Source organism: Acartia tonsa, chromosome 7 (assembly GCF_053477335.1).
Source record: "Acartia tonsa isolate MP-2025a chromosome 7, ASM5347733v1, whole genome shotgun sequence".
Taxonomy (NCBI): domain Eukaryota; kingdom Metazoa; phylum Arthropoda; class Copepoda; order Calanoida; family Acartiidae; genus Acartia; species Acartia tonsa.
This window is the reverse complement of record NC_137266.1, coordinates 35,195,118-35,213,828: the sequence shown is the minus strand read 5'-3', so window position 1 is coordinate 35,213,828 and position 18,711 is coordinate 35,195,118. Positions and strand designations below refer to the sequence as shown.

At 35.9% G+C, this 18,711-nt stretch overlaps 1 protein-coding gene across 3 annotated transcripts in view; it reads right to left on the bottom strand.

Moving 5' to 3' along the window:
• LOC145323656 (transmembrane and immunoglobulin domain-containing protein 1-like) overlaps positions 1-18,711 on the bottom strand; it is a 46,892-nt gene that overhangs the window by 25,169 nt on the left and 3,012 nt on the right. For all 3 annotated transcript variants that reach the window (XM_080166075.1, XM_080166078.1, XM_080166076.1), the window contains exons 2-3: positions 2,515-2,581; positions 453-490 (exon numbers count right to left, since the gene is read on the bottom strand). In XM_080166075.1, coding sequence (XP_080022201.1) covers positions 453-490; positions 2,515-2,581 — 105 coding nt within the window. The remainder of the gene's footprint in view (positions 1-452; positions 491-2,514; positions 2,582-18,711) is intronic.

Sequence of the window (18,711 nt, the reverse complement as noted above, 5' to 3'; positions counted from 1 at the left end):
AAAATATATATTTTAACAAATTTTATAAATTTCTAAATATCAAATTTTAACTTAAGTTATACAAGATTATGTCAAATTTTAAATAATGAATCTAGTTAATTCTTTAAGTTTAATAAACTATTGGATTTTTGTATCTTCTTTATAAATAACTATTGGCTATGTCCAAAAGGGCCTATAGCGGCACAAAAAATGTATTTTTAATCTGTATTAACTTCAGCTGTTTTCCAAAACATATAAAGAAGGCCGCTAGGCAGCTCTATTTATAACTTTTGGGGTTTTTGGCGAATTCTCTTGGGAGGGTGGTGGTAAACTCCCCCAAAATAGTTATAAACCTGCCCAATACCTATGAGAAGCTACAATATAAAGCAAAACAATATAGGTACAGTAGTTAGCGATATCCTTCAGTTCAGACACACAGAGATCCTGTTACATTATTATAAGGATTAAATTACCTTTTTTAACTACGGCATATCTTGGTCCAATTCCATCACTAAAACAAAACAAAATGTTGTAAATGAAGTATTCAAGGACTTAAAATAATAGCAAATGCTTCATATAAATCTATTTCAAATAGATAATTAGTTATAGTAAAATGAGATAATCAAACTGCCCTCATTTTTTAATATCATATATTACTTTTTGAATTGAGATGGTTTAGGCACCTAACATACCCCATAAAACTACTGAAAAAATAGGTCGTTTTGCTTTTAACAGATTGAAAAAAAAATCATTTTGATAATAAATAAATAAAGGATGGCATTTATTAGCCACAAACAAGTCATTTTTTCGCATTAAGAATTGATAGGGTTCCACCATTCTTTAAATCTTCTCAACCCCTCTTTTTCAATTTTTAAACTTGAGTCCAACCCTTCTAACTTTATCCTAACCCTGTAGATTTAACAATTGATTTTTTTCGGTCATTGATTCGATTTATATTGCCTCTTATATCATCACTTATGTAAAACTAATGTTAAGACCTTTAGATTTGTTTATATTCTACAAATGTTGTCATCCTTGTTTTCTAACTATTTAATTTCCTTCTTATTAGATTATATTTATGAAAGATGATTAATATAATTTGTTACAAGATAAATTATTCCCAGACACAAATGAATGGATAGATATGTAACTAATATATTTATAACTGTCTCCTCTCTTTTCAAGATGCTAATTTCCCTTCCATTAAAAGTGTACCGCAAATAGATTTTTATGACGAAAAAAAAACAATATACCGCAAAAAATGCAATGTTAGGTTTCGTATGTTTTAAGGTGTCTGGATTTCTTAGCTTAGATGGTAAAAACAAATACTTATTGTTGTCTAATAACTCGTTTATTTGCTTTTTAATAGCAAACCCTCAACTATAAAAAATTATCATTTTAATTATTTAAGAAGGTTGAATTTTGTTGGAACACTTAAAGTAAAGTTGAACGTCATATATTTTAATAAAGTGGCGATTTCTAATTTTTTTTATTGGGAAATTAGTGATGAAAATAAGATGCTCTGTTGGTTATTTTTTTCTTTTACTATGGGCTACGTCCCTAGCATCTAGGGACTCTGTAATTGATAGAAGAGGTTTGGGGAAGGAAAATAACCTAAAACAATCCTATAATCAATATGAAACTTCACTAAAATCTTTCTACAATTAAATTAAACATTTACCAACATTGATAAAAAAAGAGATAGAGTGTTATTCTGACTCTATCTATATTTGAATGGAAAGAGGGGTGTGCATTAACCTCCGCACTTATGTATCACATTATCAAATCATCAGACCCACATTAATTACAACAAAATATATAATATATCCCCTTTACCCTTTGATATACTTCTTTAACACTTTAAACATATTGTTTATTGTGATTTTGTTGGTAAAAAGGAATATTCAAATGTAATAATATGTGGATGAGTATGGACATAATGGATGTTTTGAGCAAGTAAAAAGTTAAGTATCTTAAGGGATAAGACAATCGACTACAAATTGATGTATATACCCGATTCTAATAAACAAAATTACCCTCATTGCAGATTAAGATTATTGGTTGGAAATTTGTTAATATCGAACAATCAATTTATAAAAAGCCAGTCCAATGTTCCCTCTTTCCCTGTTAAGAAGTATATTATTCATGTTAATGATGCTATTCTATTCCGATGGTGTTAAAATAAAGATAAAAGATTATGAACAGGGCTTAATACTTTTATTCGATTGAATAAAGTAGTAACGTTGTTTTAGTTTTTTTTATTAGGATATTGATAAATACTAAACCGATTGGCTCAAATTGGTTACGTAAAAATGGTTTACGGCTATTTCTCCCCCTCCCCCCTGGAATTAAAAATCCCTAGATGCTAGGGATGTAGCAGCTCTTTATATGATATAGTGCTACTGCTACGATACTTTTTAGAGAAATTCCTCTGAACTCTGATAATCTACTCTATATCTTACGCCGTCTGTCCTTCTATATCAATGAATGATATTTTAACTTATAAAGTATCTATGCTGCTAAAAATTAACTTACATTGACAATGATCCATTTTGAAACTTTTCAAACTCCAACTGTTCATTTCGTTGCTGGCTTGAAAAACCTGAAAAAATCAAATTATTATGTAATTTATATCATAAGCTTAATTACGTTTTTAAGAATTATAATTTGAAAATTAAATAATTCGGTATATTAATATTTTAAATGAAAAGAAGCAGTTTGAATTTAGTAAAGCGTTTGATTATATTTTGTAATTTAAGTACTTGAGGGGGTGGGATTGCTCAAGGGGGTGGGATGGAATACGACAAATTCATCTTATTTTTTTTTGGGGGGGGGGGGAGATTTTCTTAACCTAGTAAAAGTGTCTGACTCTGATTACGACGTAAAAAAAATTTGCCAATGAGAGGCTACTATAAATTTTACCATTGGTCAATTACAGTGTATACTTGCCTCTTATTGGCTATTTTTTTTACGTCATAATCAGAGTCAGATACTTTTACTAGGTTCGATTTTTTCTAAGGGCGATTTATCTCTCCAAATAATTATAAAGATTCCCCGAAAGCTACATTTTTTATAAAGGAGAACCATATCAGTTTAGCGGGTAACGAGTTCCTTAGGGACACACAGAACTAAATAGATCCTGTTACTTTATTATAAGAATTTAATGCTTTGATGTCACTATAAGTACTCGAAACTAGGTGTAAAATGAAAAAAAAGTACAGGTTGTACTGTTTTTAATAAAAATTTACTTTAATCTGTTCTTCTACCTTGTTATCCTTTGTATTGCATATTTATGCAATCCTTACAAGTTACAGCACTTCAATTTTAATCTTGTAATGTTAGGGAAACATGTTAAACGTAATGTCATAGTGTTGACCAGTGGCGTGCGAATCGAAGGGGGCATTTGGGGCAATCGCCCCCCCCCCCTAGCGACCAAAAAGCCCCCCCCCTGCCCCCCCCTAGCCACCGCCCCCCCCTGCCCCCCCCTAAATGTTGAAAAATGCCCCATTTTGCCCCCCCCTGGTCAACAAAAATGCCCCTTTTTGCCCCCTACCCTACAAAAAGCAAAACTATCCCAGTTTCCAAAAAAAAAGATCAAGAAATACTCCAAAAAAAATTTCTGGCGCTTCGCGCCAATCAGACAGTTACTATTCATTTAACCTTACCAAATTTTAATTAGTGTAGAAATTAGGTTATAATCTTTTTTCACTAAACATAACAAACCAGGTAATAGGAAGTATTTTATTTTGTATAATATAAACTTTTTACCAAAGAATTTTTTTACAGCCCCAATGATGATACACAAAATTACCCCTTATATAGATTACAATTAGTGGATGAAATGTATGGAAACTCGACTTAATTAACCAACCAATCAAAATTCCATTAAAGTCCCCAAAGTTGTTGAGCCAACAAATAAGAAAATTTTATATGAAATATTGGGGACTAGTGTAATAAATAGCCCAAAAACCCCTCCCTTCCTACATATTTGAAGAAAAAAATTTGCGCTTTGCGCCCTTCCTAATGGTTTCTGCTTTTTATCATATTGTATATTTTGTTTTTAATTCTATAAAAACAACAAATATTTAATCAAAAAGTTATTTTATATAAAAAAAGAAACAGCGTTGATATTTATCTAAGCCTTTTTCTCAACACTGTATGTCTGTCTAAATGAATAACTATATTATTTTCAGGATAAGTTTATCATTTTTTTTGTGTACATACACTTACAAAAAGACATGTTTTTTTATGGCAATTTTCATTAAAAACCCTTAAAACTAACTACACTCTATATTCCTAACTTGATAAAATACGCCACTCTTGTTGTCTTTAATTGATTTTAGTTCAAAGGGGGGAGTAAATATTTTTAGGTGCGCTTAACGCACCGCCCTTATAAATCCTTGGAAACACCACTTAATGAAAAATTAACAGAGTTTTAAAGTGCCATTTAAAGAGGGTAGGATATGTTGATATAACTTTTTAGCTTCTCTATAATTCACTATGGCTGTCAGTACGTAATGCTAAGGGGGAAATGTGATTTTTCAACTGCAATTAAAGATAGAAGGCTAAAACTTAATGTTAACATTCCCATCATTATGGAGTATAATTAACTAGTAAAAATTCATGGAGTGGGACTGCTTTTCAGGACGTTTTTGGCTATTTTTATATCTTTTAAATTTCGGGTATAGTCCCTTTTGTAACATTGCCTCTTAAGGTGCATTTCGTATGTATAGCTCCTGCAGGGCCAATTGCCTAACCCTGCGGGGAAATCACCTGACCTAACTTAACCTATTAAAGAAGAACCTATTAAAAGCTACTATGAAAATACGACGAAATGCCCCTTAAGAGGCGTTGCCACAAAAGGGACTATACCCCAAAGTTTTCCATATTTCTAAGAGATTTTTATATCTGTAGATGAAAGGACAAGTATTTATTTTTTATTTTTACATAGTTCTTTATATCTTTGGTTTTTATGGTACAATAAATTTTTTTGTGGATTATAATATTAAAAAAAAAAAAATTCTCGCTGTTTCGAACATCCAGTATGTAATTTACTTTGACTGTCATCACACAACATACAGGATTTGTGACTTTTTCTACCTAAAATATATATTTATTTCAACAGATGATCTTTAAATCTACTTGTCTGTATTCTTATTAATGATTTTTTGTGCTTTGCTACTTAAAGATGTTGTCATCCTTGTTGTCATACAATAAAGAAATATTTAAAATCAGTTTTACATATTAGGTTAATTTTTGGTAAATTATTTCCAAAAGGAGTGTTTTTATCTCCCCCCCCCCAATTTTTTTTTTTAATGGGTTATTCATCCTTCCTGCTGAGATTTTATAACATCCCCTTCCACCCATAAAAAATGTTTTGTGGTGCGGGGGGGGGGGAGGTTAAATTATCTTCTGTACTTTTTTTTCGAAGATGCTTTCTAGCTCCCTTCCCTTCGATCATTGCAGGATGGGGAGATGGGATGGGGGAGAAGAGATGGGGGGGGGGGAGAGATGGGGGATATAAATTGGAAATAGGGATGGGGAAGAAGGGATAAGGACTAGAAGGCCCATAATCAAATAATCCCACCCCTTAAAACGCCCTTATTTAAAATTAGTATACATAATCAAAATGCCCCCCCCTAAAGCAAAGTGCCCCCCCTGGGCACTTTGATTTAGGGGGGGGCAAAATTTTACAAAATCTTCAAAATGCCCCCCCCTAGACAAAGTGCTTCGCACGCCACTGCTTTAAACTTTTATATAAAAACAGGAGTAAAACTAAAAATTATGATTATCTCGATGCCATTTTGACCAAATTTGCCATAACTACTAACGAGTTATATCTATTCTGTTCTACTTTTCTTATTTACAACATTCTGGTAATAGTCTATAATTGAGATAATTACAAAATTAGAATAATAAAAAAAATGACCAGAAGATGATTTTAAAAAACCTACATATATCGTGTATTTCTAAAAAATAAATATATAAATATAGATATATAATCAAGATAACTACATGGAATCAGTGTTTAAGATATTTTTCTTCTGCTAGCATATTGCTTTCTGCACTTTTGTTCCTACTTGCCTGTGTTAATTTGTCCTACTCTATTGGTTGATATTTGTCTTAACCTCTTTTCGAGGAAGCTTTGTGTTTATCAAGTTCGAAATTAAATTCCTTATCATTAACTGAAAACAAAGCGCAAATGTCGTCTTTTTATGGCTTTCCTTTCAAAATGTGGCGCGGCATAGAGTGTTTGTTTATTTTTGATGCGCACGTTCTTTACTTTTGAATGAGATATGAGAGTGTGAAGATTTCGGAGAACAAAATTGGGCCTATCATTGGTCTCATTGTGTGTGAACGACCCTAGTATACCAGGGATTTGAAACCATAAGAGCTTCAGGTAGAATTTGTTAATTTGATTAAGAAGTATGGTGTATAGGACGATTATATGTAGTTTTAAAAAGGCTTTAGCCAGCTAAGCATGAAACTTAATTATGATTAATATATGTTTTAGTAATTTTTATGTGCCTTTATTTTTGCATTTAACAATGATTTATTAAACCAAATAATTTTCCTTTAAAACCAAAGTTTCCAAAGATTTTTACCGTAGAGAAAAATGATTTTTAAAAAAGCAAATAAGATTACGTGGTTATAAATAACTGGAATTATGAACTAATTGATATTGTAATTTCAGGTCTTTGAAATAATTTCATCAATAAATCTATATTCAAACCTGCTGTTGAAACTTGATGGTTCCTGGTATTGGGGGTTTGTATGTTCGCCAACTGATCTCGTGAACTTCCCGCTAATTCGGAAGTCAAGCTCAACCAAAGTGTCATGGTTGAGACAATTTCAAAGTATCTGATGAATAGGCGTTAGCATTCATCAAGAGATCAATAGCATCCAGTGAATTATTGATGCAATAAACTGTGACAATTTTTCTGTGAAATAAGTACCTAGTGAATCAATATGCCACTAACCAAAAAGCAGAAAATTGAGCGAGCTATCGCTATTGGCAGTGAAAGGCTAGAAGTTTTTGATGAACAGTTAAAAGTGTTTTATGACAATCTAAAAGCCTGCCAAAGTTTTAGTTCATGTGAAAATGTGACTGTAAAATCAATTCGTGACATTTTTAGTGAGGTCAAGGACCAATCTGACCTAATAAAAAGTCTAAAACCTGCCGTGGAGACTAGTGAGCTGCGCGAGTTTAAGCGTGATTTGGATGAAGCTAGTGAGCAGAAAACTGTTGCAGATAAAGTTTATGCGTCGTTGGAGCAGTGTACAAAAATTCTGTACTGGCTTGACAATGATTCAGATGACGCGAGGTCAAGCACTGTCGCCAGGAACCTCGACGTCATTGAGAAGGTGAAGATGGACATGGGAGTGCTTAAAATTTCCGTGGAGTTGCGCCAAGAAGTACGTGATATGTACCGAAGGCTTAGAGAGATGGAACGTCGTTCATCTAACCTGGATGAGAGTGGGACACCTGCCATGCTCTCCAGAAGTATGTCTGCCGTGGATATTCGGAGTTCCAACCCGCAGTATGGGCGCTGGGACAACAGTTTGTTGCCGTCGTTCGACGGTACTGACACGGATTACCCAAACTTTAAACAGGTCTTTAAGGATCTATGCTCTGGTTATGGATTTGCTGACCAGAGGTTAAGTCTGATGTTGTGTATGGAGAAGGTGATAACCAACCCGGAACTACGCAAGCAAGTGTCAGCGATTAGAGATCACAATGAACAATGGGCGTTTCTTGACCAGATGTTTTTATCAAACACTCGCCGGTTCATGAGGATTTTAACTAAGTTGAACAAGATGAAACCTGTGGATAAACCTGTGGACGTGGTTAGCGCAATTGCTACCTTCAAGAGCATGATGCAGGAGGTAGAAGCCATCGTTGGTTCTGCAGCTAAGGATTACAACCACCTAACTCTCATTCATATTTTTAAAGACAAGTGCCCTGAAAATTTGAAAGACAAGATTATGATGGAGCTAGGTAGCATGAACCAACCAAACATCCCGAAGATTGTTGAACTGCTGGAGAGGACCAGGGGTGCCATGTTGGCCGGTGATATGTCCTATGACAATGGCGCCGGCAAGAGAAATCGTGACAGAGCTGCCGCCGCGCAAGTATCTGGCCGCAACGACAATAAGAATGGAAAGGCTGGAAAGGACAAGGCCTCCAAGTGGAACAGTGCATGTCCTGTGGAGAGCTGCAAGGAGAAACACCCGATTTTCCGTTGCCTCACGTTCAAGAAGATGGATGTGGTTGACCGAAAGAAAGTTGTCCAGCAGAAGAAGTTATGTGAGCTCTGCCTATGTGACGGCCATACTGCTGACAAATGTAATAAATCGGATAAGCTTGGTGTTTGTGGTACCAATAATTGCGACAGATACCATTCCAGGTTACTCCATGAGGCTAGTGCTGGTGTGAATACAGTTTACAAGTCAAGTTCTGCACCCAGCCCCTGTACCTTCTTACTTCAGTTAGTTCCTGTTGTAGCACCTGGCGGCGGCACCTGCCACGCCACGGTAATGTTTGACTCCGGGGCAAATTTGCCACTTGTGTCTGAGAAGTTATCCAACAAGTTGAAGCTGAAATCTACTGGCAGATATACAACTATTTCTGTAGCTGATGGCAGTGAGTCTTCCTGCCGCAACGTTGTGTTTTATCTGAAGGATAGGGACGGCAATCTGAGGGAGTTTGAGGCAGCTGTCATGCCTACCCTCGGCGGGGCCAACGAGATGCGCTCGGTCCACCCCGAAACTGCCGCCGAGATATTTAAAATGCCGCCAGAAAGGTTTACATATATTAGTGGAGGCTTAGATATCATCATTGGAAATACACATCCTGACGTGTTTCCTTCAACCTACCAGAAAGTGGGCCAGTCTATGTTGTGGCGAACCATTTTTGGTAGTGGTTTTATCTGTACGAGTGCTGATGGTGGAGCTGGAGATCAAAAGTCAGCTTATAAGGCTGTCAGTGTCAGTGGAGGCACTTTGCCAGACTTTCTGACGTCTGAATCGTTTGGCATACAGCCGCAGGCACTTTGTCCAGGATGTACTGCTTGTCAAGAGTGCAAGGCTATGGCCGACGGCACTACCTGGGACCAGCGTGAGAGGCAGAGGATAATTGAGGCAGGTTTAACACTAGACTTGCAGTCCAACAAGTGGACAGGTCAATATGCTTATATTGAAGATCCTCACACTTTACCCTACAATGAGAGTTTAGCCCGCAAAATTGCTGAAAAGGATCGTGCCAGGATGGTCAAGGAAGGTACCTATGGAATGTATGTGGAGGTATTCAACGACGCCATAAGAAGAGGCGTTTTCCAAAAAGCCACGCCTGAAGAGTTGCAGTATGAAGGACCTAAGTCTTGTTCATCAATAGTGGTTGCTTTCAAGGAGGATTCAAGTTCCACACCCATGCGATTGTGTGCAAATAGTTCTCTGACGTTCAAGGGTACCAGTTTTAATAACATAATGCTGGGAGGCCCGCCGCCAATGCAGAAGATATTTTATCATTTGATGCTTTTCCGCGGTTACAAGGTTGGTATAACCGCGGATATCTCCAAGTTTTATAACTCCATCCTGGCCACAGAGTTCGACAGCCAGATGAAGAGAGTTTTACTTTCCCCGACGCCAGATGGTCCACTTGAAATTTACCTGACCAAAGTTGTAAATTTCGGCGAGTTAGCTGCGGGAAATTTGGCAGTTACAGCCCTGAAGTTGACGTCCCGCCTGTTCAGCGGAAAGAGTGAAGCAGAGGTCAAGGAGATGTATGGAGAGGGACAAATAAACGGTAGTGAAATTGTTGCTAAACCTGAATTATGGAAGGAGCCACAAATACCTACCTACCCTGATGAGGAATTCAAGTTACCTCAGATTCCAGTTGCAGTCAAGCTTGAGAAGCACAGCTTCATAGATGACGTTATTTCGGGAGCAGGATCGAAGCCAGAAGCCAAGGAGATGATGAAAGAGGCCGACAGGATTATCGGTAAAGGTAGTTTTTCCTTCAAACAAGTCATTTATTCTGGAGATGATTGCCAGCCTACCAAGGTTCTCGGGCTGATATGGAAGCCAGCCACCGATGTGTTGTCCATCGCCACAAGAGTCAACCAAGATGGTAGAGTCAAGGGAAGGAAGGTGAAAGAGGATGCTGATTTGTACAACCTCCAGGACGCCTTGGACGAGAATCTGACAAAGAAGATGGTCCACAGGTTCGCCGCCCAAACCTTCGACCCGATCGGGCTTTGCAGCCCTATTCTGTTGAGAATTAAACTTGTCCTGCGGAAAACATGTTTGCTGAATTTGGGCTGGCAAGATTTCATTCCAAAAAGTCTACGGGATGAACTTGTTCAGTCGCTGGAGGACAGAGCTGAGGTCGCTAAATTGGAGTTTGACCGTTGTGTGGTTCCGGATGAACCAACTGGCCTTCCATCCTTGATGATGTTTTTGGATGGGTCATCAGAGGCTTATGCATCTAATGCATATTTGAGGTGGCCAACTAGACAAGGTTTTGAAACGTTTCTGCTAGCCACCAAGTCAAGAGTTGCGCCGGTCAAGTGTGAATCAATTCCACGCCTTGAGTTGATGGGGTGCCAGATGTCCACAAGGTTGGCAAAGTCCGTCAGAGATGCCCTGCCCTTTGATATTATCAGAGTGATGTATTTTACTGATTCATCGTGTGTTTTATCACAAATAGTTTCCAACAGTGCTATGTTGAACACATTTAATTCTCATCGTATTGGAGAAATTCAATCTGCGACCAACAAGGATGACTGGAGGTGGGTCCCCGGGACGCAAAACGTTGCAGATTTGGGCACCAGAAGCACCTGCAAAGTATCAGATTTGGGACCAGGTTCCAGGTACAGATTGGGCCCAGAATGGTTGCGCCAGGATGAAAGTGCGTGGCCGGTGAAAACTGCCGAAGAAGTCAAGCAGGTTTTACCCCCAGAGGAGTTGAATACCAAAATGGTTAAGTTATGTTCAATGAAAGTTGCCGGAGAAGCCGCTGGAGATGTCTTTAGGTTTAAGCACAGGAGATCATTTGGACAGGCCAAACGTATTATGGCAGCTGTCCTGCAAGTTGCGAACACCTGGTTGAAGAAGCTAAAGAGCAGACAAGAAGGTAAGACTACAGCCGCTCGTAGTCATGTAGCAGCCGCAGATGCTGTGTACAAGCCGTCTTTGTACAATTTTATGGCGGCGGCGGAACTTTTCATTGTGTCACGAAGCCAAGAGGAAGAGTGGATAAATGACGCTAAAGGCAATTATGCGTCATTAAATCCATTAGTGCATGAAGTATCATTGACCTGGCCTGTCGTTGGTCCCGGAGGAAATTATGTGACCAGGGAGATGAGGATTCTTAAAATGGTTGGTCGTGGACAGCCAGTCATTGACGCCATTACTGGCGGCCGTAAAATGATATTTGAAGACATGCCAGGTTTAATAATTTTGGAGCCTGGTAATTGGTTAGCTGCTGTTTTTATGAGAGAAGCACATGTTGAGCTTCACTCTGGTGTCCGTGGAACTTTAGCTGAGAGCCGCCGTTGGTGCTGGATTGTGAAGGCAAGGAGGTTGGCCATCATGGAAGTGAAGAAATGTTGGCCCTGCAGTGTTGAGAGGGCTAAGGAATGTCGTGCTACCATGAAGGACGTGTTACCTGACAAGTTGGTCCCGAGCAGGCCTTTTGAAGCTGTGCAAGTCGACCTGATGGGTCCGCTGGTTACGAGGAGAGCTGCCGCCAAAACGAGGAGTCAGACAGCAACGAAGAAGGTGTGGGTGTTCGTGGTGGTCTGCAGGTTCTCAGGGGCGTTGTGGTTAGATGCCTTGGAAAAGTATGATACCAGCAGTATCCTGTTGTCCCTGCGCAAGTTGGAAGCTGTTCATTGTCTGCCGAAGATCATAGTAAGCGACATGGGCACACAATTATCCGGTGCTCGCAAGGTTTTAGAGCAGAAGTTGGGCAGCCAGGTAGAGTTTTCTTGGTCTCAGATCCCGGCCCGAGCCCACCATTATATTGGGCAAGCGGAGAAAATGGTGGGATTAACCAAGAGATTGCTGTCCAAGAAGTTGGTGAATAGTTCTGTTAATTTCAACGAGCTCCTGGTGCTGTTGGCGGAGGTTAGCAAATTGATGAATAGCAGACCACTGACGATTGAAGCTGCGAACGACGTGGAGAATTGGCGGCTGATTACCCCTGGCCAGCTGCTGGGAAATGTTGACCGCCAGCCGTTGTGCAATGTGGCGATGAAACCGGAGGACCAAATTTCCTCCAGGTTGAAGTTGTTGGAAGATTTATCTGCCCAGTTTTGGACTGCCTACCGCCAGGAGATCCTACCGAAGATATTACGGATGTCCAAGTGGAAGGATGAGATGGCGGAGCCACTAACTGATGGAGATATAGTTCTGGTTACGAGTACCAATCCGCTGATGAGATGTTTGAGGATGGGCCGAGTGACGAGAATTGAGGATGGAAGAAAGACGGCAAGAGTCTTGTTCAGACTGACAGATAAATCTCCCCTAGAAGAACATGCTGTATCAGTCAGGCAGTTGTTAAAAGTTATGATTAATAATTGATTCTTATTTTATGGAAATTGAGATTTTTTAGTAAAAAAGCCACATTTTTCATATGCCTATTTTTATGCCTAAAATAAGAATCAAATGAAATGCGATTAAATATTCTTCTATTTCATATGCTCAAATTTAATTTTATTGAGTTTAATTTCTTTTCAAAAGTACAATTCATTTTAAAACTTACCTGAAAAGTTTAACAAAAAGGAATAAATGTGTCGAGGTTGCGTGATTCGATATTTATTCTAAGAAAAAAATCAAGTATTTTTTTAGCAGATTTTTTTTAAAATTATATATGAATTTCAATCAAGTAAAACATTTTTATTCAGATCAAGGAATGATTGAAAATTCATATTTAAAGTCTCATATTTTTTTACAAAGAAAAATTGGTATTTTTTTCATACTTTCAATGAAAATTCTAACGAAGATATTATTATTTTGCTATTCTTTAAGTATTAAAAAGTTTTATTGTTGATTAAGATATTACAGTTCTTATTCATTAGGTTTGAAAAACTTTCTGCCCAAGGATTTTGAAAAATTTTTTCTTACTACTCTTTTTGATGCTTAACAAATTTAGTTTTAAGTACCTATAAATCTTAATTTTCTTGTCTAAGATTTATTTCGTTTTATTTTTACCATTATTGTTTACATTTACATTTCAACCTGATTTCGTAGGTACTTATTGATTTATTAATAATGATTTATTACCTATTGATTATGAAATGATTATTATTAGTGTAGTTGTTATATTTACAACATCATGATTAATAGGATTATCTATTTTAGGATTTGTGTATGTGATCTTGTGATTGTCATGTGCATGGAATGTTGTATGGTACAAACCAATCCCCATCCTTCTATCCTAAAATGTGAGGTATTATGAGTCCTAGTGAGGAGTATAATATTGTGTATGCATTTCACGGGGTTTCATTTAGTTAGGAGCAAAATTGTCACGTTTTCGGGATGTGGCCATTCTCATGTGATTATGGTGAGTTGAGTTTAGTGAGAAATGTTGCTAGTGCTCAGCGCGAAAAAAAAACCTTGAATCTCGTTAAGGAAGTTAATTTGACTTTCAAACGGGGGGTGTGTCTTAACCTCTTTTCGAGGAAGCTTTGTGTTTATCAAGTTCGAAATTAAATTCCTTATCATTAACTGAAAACTAAGCGCAAATGTCGTCTTTTTTGACTTTCCTTCAGTAATAGACGCGGCATGGATTGTTTATATGTGCCCACGTTTTTCACTTTTGAATGAGACATGAGGGTGTGAAGATTTCGGAGAACAAAATTGGGCCTATCATTGGTCTCATAGTGTGTGAACGACCCTAGTATACCAGGGATTTGAAACCATAAGAGCTTCAGGTAGAATTTGTTAATTTTATAAGGAAGAAGGGTGTATAGGACGATTATATGTAGTTTTAAAAAGGCTTTAGCCAGCTAAGCATGAAACTTAATTATGATAATATATGTTTTAGTAATTTTTATGTGCCTTATTGTTGCATTTAACAATGATTTATTAAACCAAATAATTTTCCTTTAAAGCCAAAGTTTCCAAAGATTTTTTACCGTAGAGAAAAATGATTTTTAAAAAGCAAATAAGATTACGTGGTTATAAATAACTGGAATTATGAACTAATTGATATTGTAATTTCAGGTCTTTGAAATAATTTCATCAATAAATCTATATTCAAACCTGCTGTTGAAACTTGATGGTTCCTGGTATTGGGGGTTTGTATGTTCGCCAACTGATCTCGTGAACTTCCCGCTAATTCGGAAGTCAAGCTCAACCAAAGTGTCATGGTTGAGACAGATTGAGTAATTCAACGCATGTTTTTGGGGTTGATTGATGTATACATTGTGAGTTTAAATAGAACAAGGATACAAATATCCTAAAAAGCAAATGTTTTGGCGCTGATAGTAACGTATTTGTTGGTTATGTATGATATAATGTTTTTATAATTTTTGCCTAAAGCATGTTAATAGCCAAAAACGGACGCAATTTAAAACAATGAGTAGATGACTTCCAGTCAATAATCCTGCACTCAAAAGAGTTGTTGTCAATGAATAGTGAAAGTATACTAAATATACTATACTAATACTAAAAACAAGATTTATTGGATTACCTATTACGTATTTTCTTTCTATACCATTGTACTGACATATTTACATACATACTTATAAAAAAGCTTTGCCTCTAAAAATGGAAGCACAAAAAAATAACCATTAGACATTAGAAATAAATTTAAATTGTTTTATTACCAATACTACATGCATTTAAATAATCTGAAATGGTTTCCATGATTTTATTAGCGTAGCTTCTCTATAACTAGGACATACAGAAATCTTCGCGCCTTTATCCATCCAATGTCAGATGAGGATATTTCATTTCATAATAGTATTTCTGTTTATTATCATTATTTTTTTGTAGAGGGGTTGGGTTCACATAAAATAGCAAAAACCCTTGGGATGACCCGTAAATAATCTCACCATAAACCAGAGTCCTTCGGCACCTCGGGGCTAAAAAAACTGGTTTTAATCTTATAATTGTACATTCAATATCCGCGGAAAGCTGTTTATAATACAATGCGAGAAGTAAATATTCCTTATTCATTTGCTTAACCATTTTAGGGACTTTACTGTATTTTAATTGGTTTTTAATCAGCTCAGTGTTTAAACATTTCAACCACTAATTTTAATATGTAATTATGCGTGTCAACATTGGGGATGTACATCAATTTATCGTCCATTGTCTTATCCCTATAGATCCCTGTGTAATAACATATAAAAAAAGCATAAATCTGTAAGAAAATTGAGTAATAATTATATTATTTTCTCTATTGCCCATTCCATTCCCTATAAAATTTTTATATAAAATTTGACGGTAAATTCACGGTAAATGTTCCTGGCAACGATTATCTCCAAAAATCTATAAAATTTAATTCTTCTTTAATAATTGCCAAACCCCTACTCTATCTTTATCTCAACCATTGTGCGTAGACTATGCTTTGGAAAGAAGAGAAAAACAACTATGATAAAGATTCTATCTTTATCTAGATGGAGCTATCTATGAAGTTTTCAGAGGCGCTTATAGTTTTTATTAGTAGAATTGAAGCAGGGTTCGGTCAAATTTACTTCAAATATATTTTTAAATTAATATTAGTGTGTTATGACCGTATGCAGCATTGTTCATTTGTATTTGGTAAACTAAATGAATTGAATACCCCCGCTGTGTGGAATTATATAAAATTGTCTATAAATTAGACAATGTGCTTTGTATTCTATTTCCCATTCAAACATGAAAATTGTACTCTTTGGTGTCAAAACAAAAACAACAAACAAATTGGTTATTGTCATTTAACTGAGAGTGTTTCACAAGAAAATAATGTCTTGCTTATTTTAAGGCAAGGTTAGGTTACATAAAAATTTAGACAGATCCTCCGGGTATTTGCCCCGCCTGAATAGGACACCGCATGGTTCAAGCTCCCAGCAGTGGTTAGGAAACATTAGTAAATTTTCAAAAATAGTTAGGTTCAAGAGAATTTAAATATAATGGTGTATTATTTGACAAGTGGGACACTTTTTGGTACCTACATTCATGGATAGCTAGATATCTAGACATCCAGTATTACCAAAATCGGAGAGGTAGGGCAGAAAAGTGTCCCACTTGACAAATAATACACCAAAATCAATTGAATGAATAGGTCGGAAAATATTTTATATCGGATTAATCAACTGAATACTAAAATTGCAAAAATGGTTGCAATTTTGTGAGAACATGAATGTCCTATAATGCCGAATAATTTCCGCATTTCTATGTAAATTCAGTTTTAAAACAACTATTTGCCAAACACTCGATTATAAATGCTGTAAATTGGATAAAAGCAGAAGCTAGAACAAAATTGAACAGGGATGACATCATCCATAAAAGCAAAACACTGAAACGGTCCATGCAAAATTAAAACATGCCTAAATTAACGAAAAAAGCTATCTGTTACGGACGGACGGACCGACCCTAATTATAGAAAAGCTTCGCTTTTAAAAATGTAAATTTGCTGATATTTTCTTTTAAAATAGTGATATTGTCCTATATGGACTGGACATGTCGGTGCTTTCCCTGAAAGTGCCTATTAAGCCGAACCCGGTATTAGTGTCTTAGAAATTATCTTAGTGACGTAAAAAAAATAGGATGTGTCGATACTACTAGGATTTTTAAGAATTGTTAATATAGGCCTGAAATCAAGGTTTTTTGTGCTTTTAAAAAATATTAAAAATATTTCTAAAAATTCTACATTATTTTTGCTCACTTTTAAAAAACAAAATCAACTTTTTTTTATTTTTTTTATAAAATTATCTTTCAAAATTGAAATAAGATCTATCATCTGATATTGTACTTCTTACATAACTCAAGAGTTGACTTACAATGTGTAAATATTTTATAGATTATTTAGCAAAATAATAAAAAAACTATATGTAATTTCGTGATTAATAATTGGCTTAATCTTACATTAAACATTGAATGATTTTAAATAATTTTCAAATATTTGCTTTTATAATTATACTTATTGTATAAACATCTCATAAGTTAGCGCAAAATGCTATATATTTTATCACATATGAGCTATTTTTTAAGCCAGCTTTTTAGTCAAAATTTCAAACCAATAACAATTAAATCAAAAGATATTAGGTTAAAACTATATATAAACGAGAGTAAAGAAATAAGATATTGCTATCAACAACAACAAAAAAGGGTTTTGTCTAGTTTTTGGTAAAAATAACGCATATTTATCATTTTAAATTAAAGCTATCTTTTCAAGATTACATCTATAAATTCGTCTGTATTTTATAACTTATAACTGTTACCATGAAGAATCATTTTCTTTTTCGTTTTAAATACTTCAATGAAAACCTCACATTATTATTTCATAGCTTGAATTCCAGAAAAATCCGTTTGGAACGTGTACCTACTCAATTTTGTCATATTGTCCGAAGCTCGATCGAAATAAAACGCGGAAAGACTCGGAACGAGTAAATCTGTTCCATCTAAAGTAACCCAGAAGTTTCGAGAATGGTAAATTTAAAGGATTTATAGGAACAGAATAAGTTCTTTGTCTTATGTGCTTCATTCGAATCGTTTAACAAATTTTCGTTCATCAATCTTAAATAAGCACATTTTCGATAGAAAATTTTCGATAAAAATTCACAGTTGAACGCTTATTCGTACAATTGAAACGTTCGTTTGTCGATTTTTTACGAAAACGTGCTTAATTTTGAATCTTAGGTAATTCTGATTTACATACCACTATCTAAACTGAAATATTTTATCCTTATAAAAAACCATTCTCGAAACTTAAATCTACTTTCTCATTTAAAAAGATTAATTCACTTTACATATACAATTAATATTATCGTTTCATAAAGGATTGCGAAACTAATGCTACAAAAAATAAATTTTTAGAAAAAACTTAAACGATTAATATCACAAGCGACTTTGTAGCATAAATCTATGTTTCAACTATCCTTTATTCTTTATTCTTTCACTTTTGTATTTAGATGTTGTTCGTTCAATGGTCAGATAAAGAATGAAGTAAAACAGCGAGCTTTCTCTCGGCCCCTGTAGTCCGAGTGTAAGTGTGTGTGTGCGTGTGTGTGTGTATGACTACTTGCTTTCGCGCTCAGCTTGACAACAACCACCCCTCGTGGTTTTAATCTAAACTTGTACCGTTCCGTCTCACAATCTGCCTACCGCAATTGAGAAACTTATCTGGCCTGTACCGCCATACGTAGAGTCCTCCTCTACTACCACTCAGTTAAGAGTATATAAACGTGCCTGTACATCATTGTCGGCCCCTGCCGCTTCATATAGCCTGTATATCATTTATAATGCACGAATACGCCGCAAGAGGTACTCCCTCTATACTACGTCTCTCTACCGCCATCTAACGGCCGTAGCTGACAACTAAGGTTAATTTAATTTTTTTCTGTCTGCTAACTCTCCAGGCTTTCTACATCAGCCCTTTTACTTTTTATTCAATACTACGAGCGAATTTTTTCACATAATTCGCTTAAGATCTCTCAAACTGTGTCACTTTAGACTTCTCATATTAACTTTTTATCCTTGTCTTTCCACGTTTTATTCCGAACGACCTGGGCCGCTTGC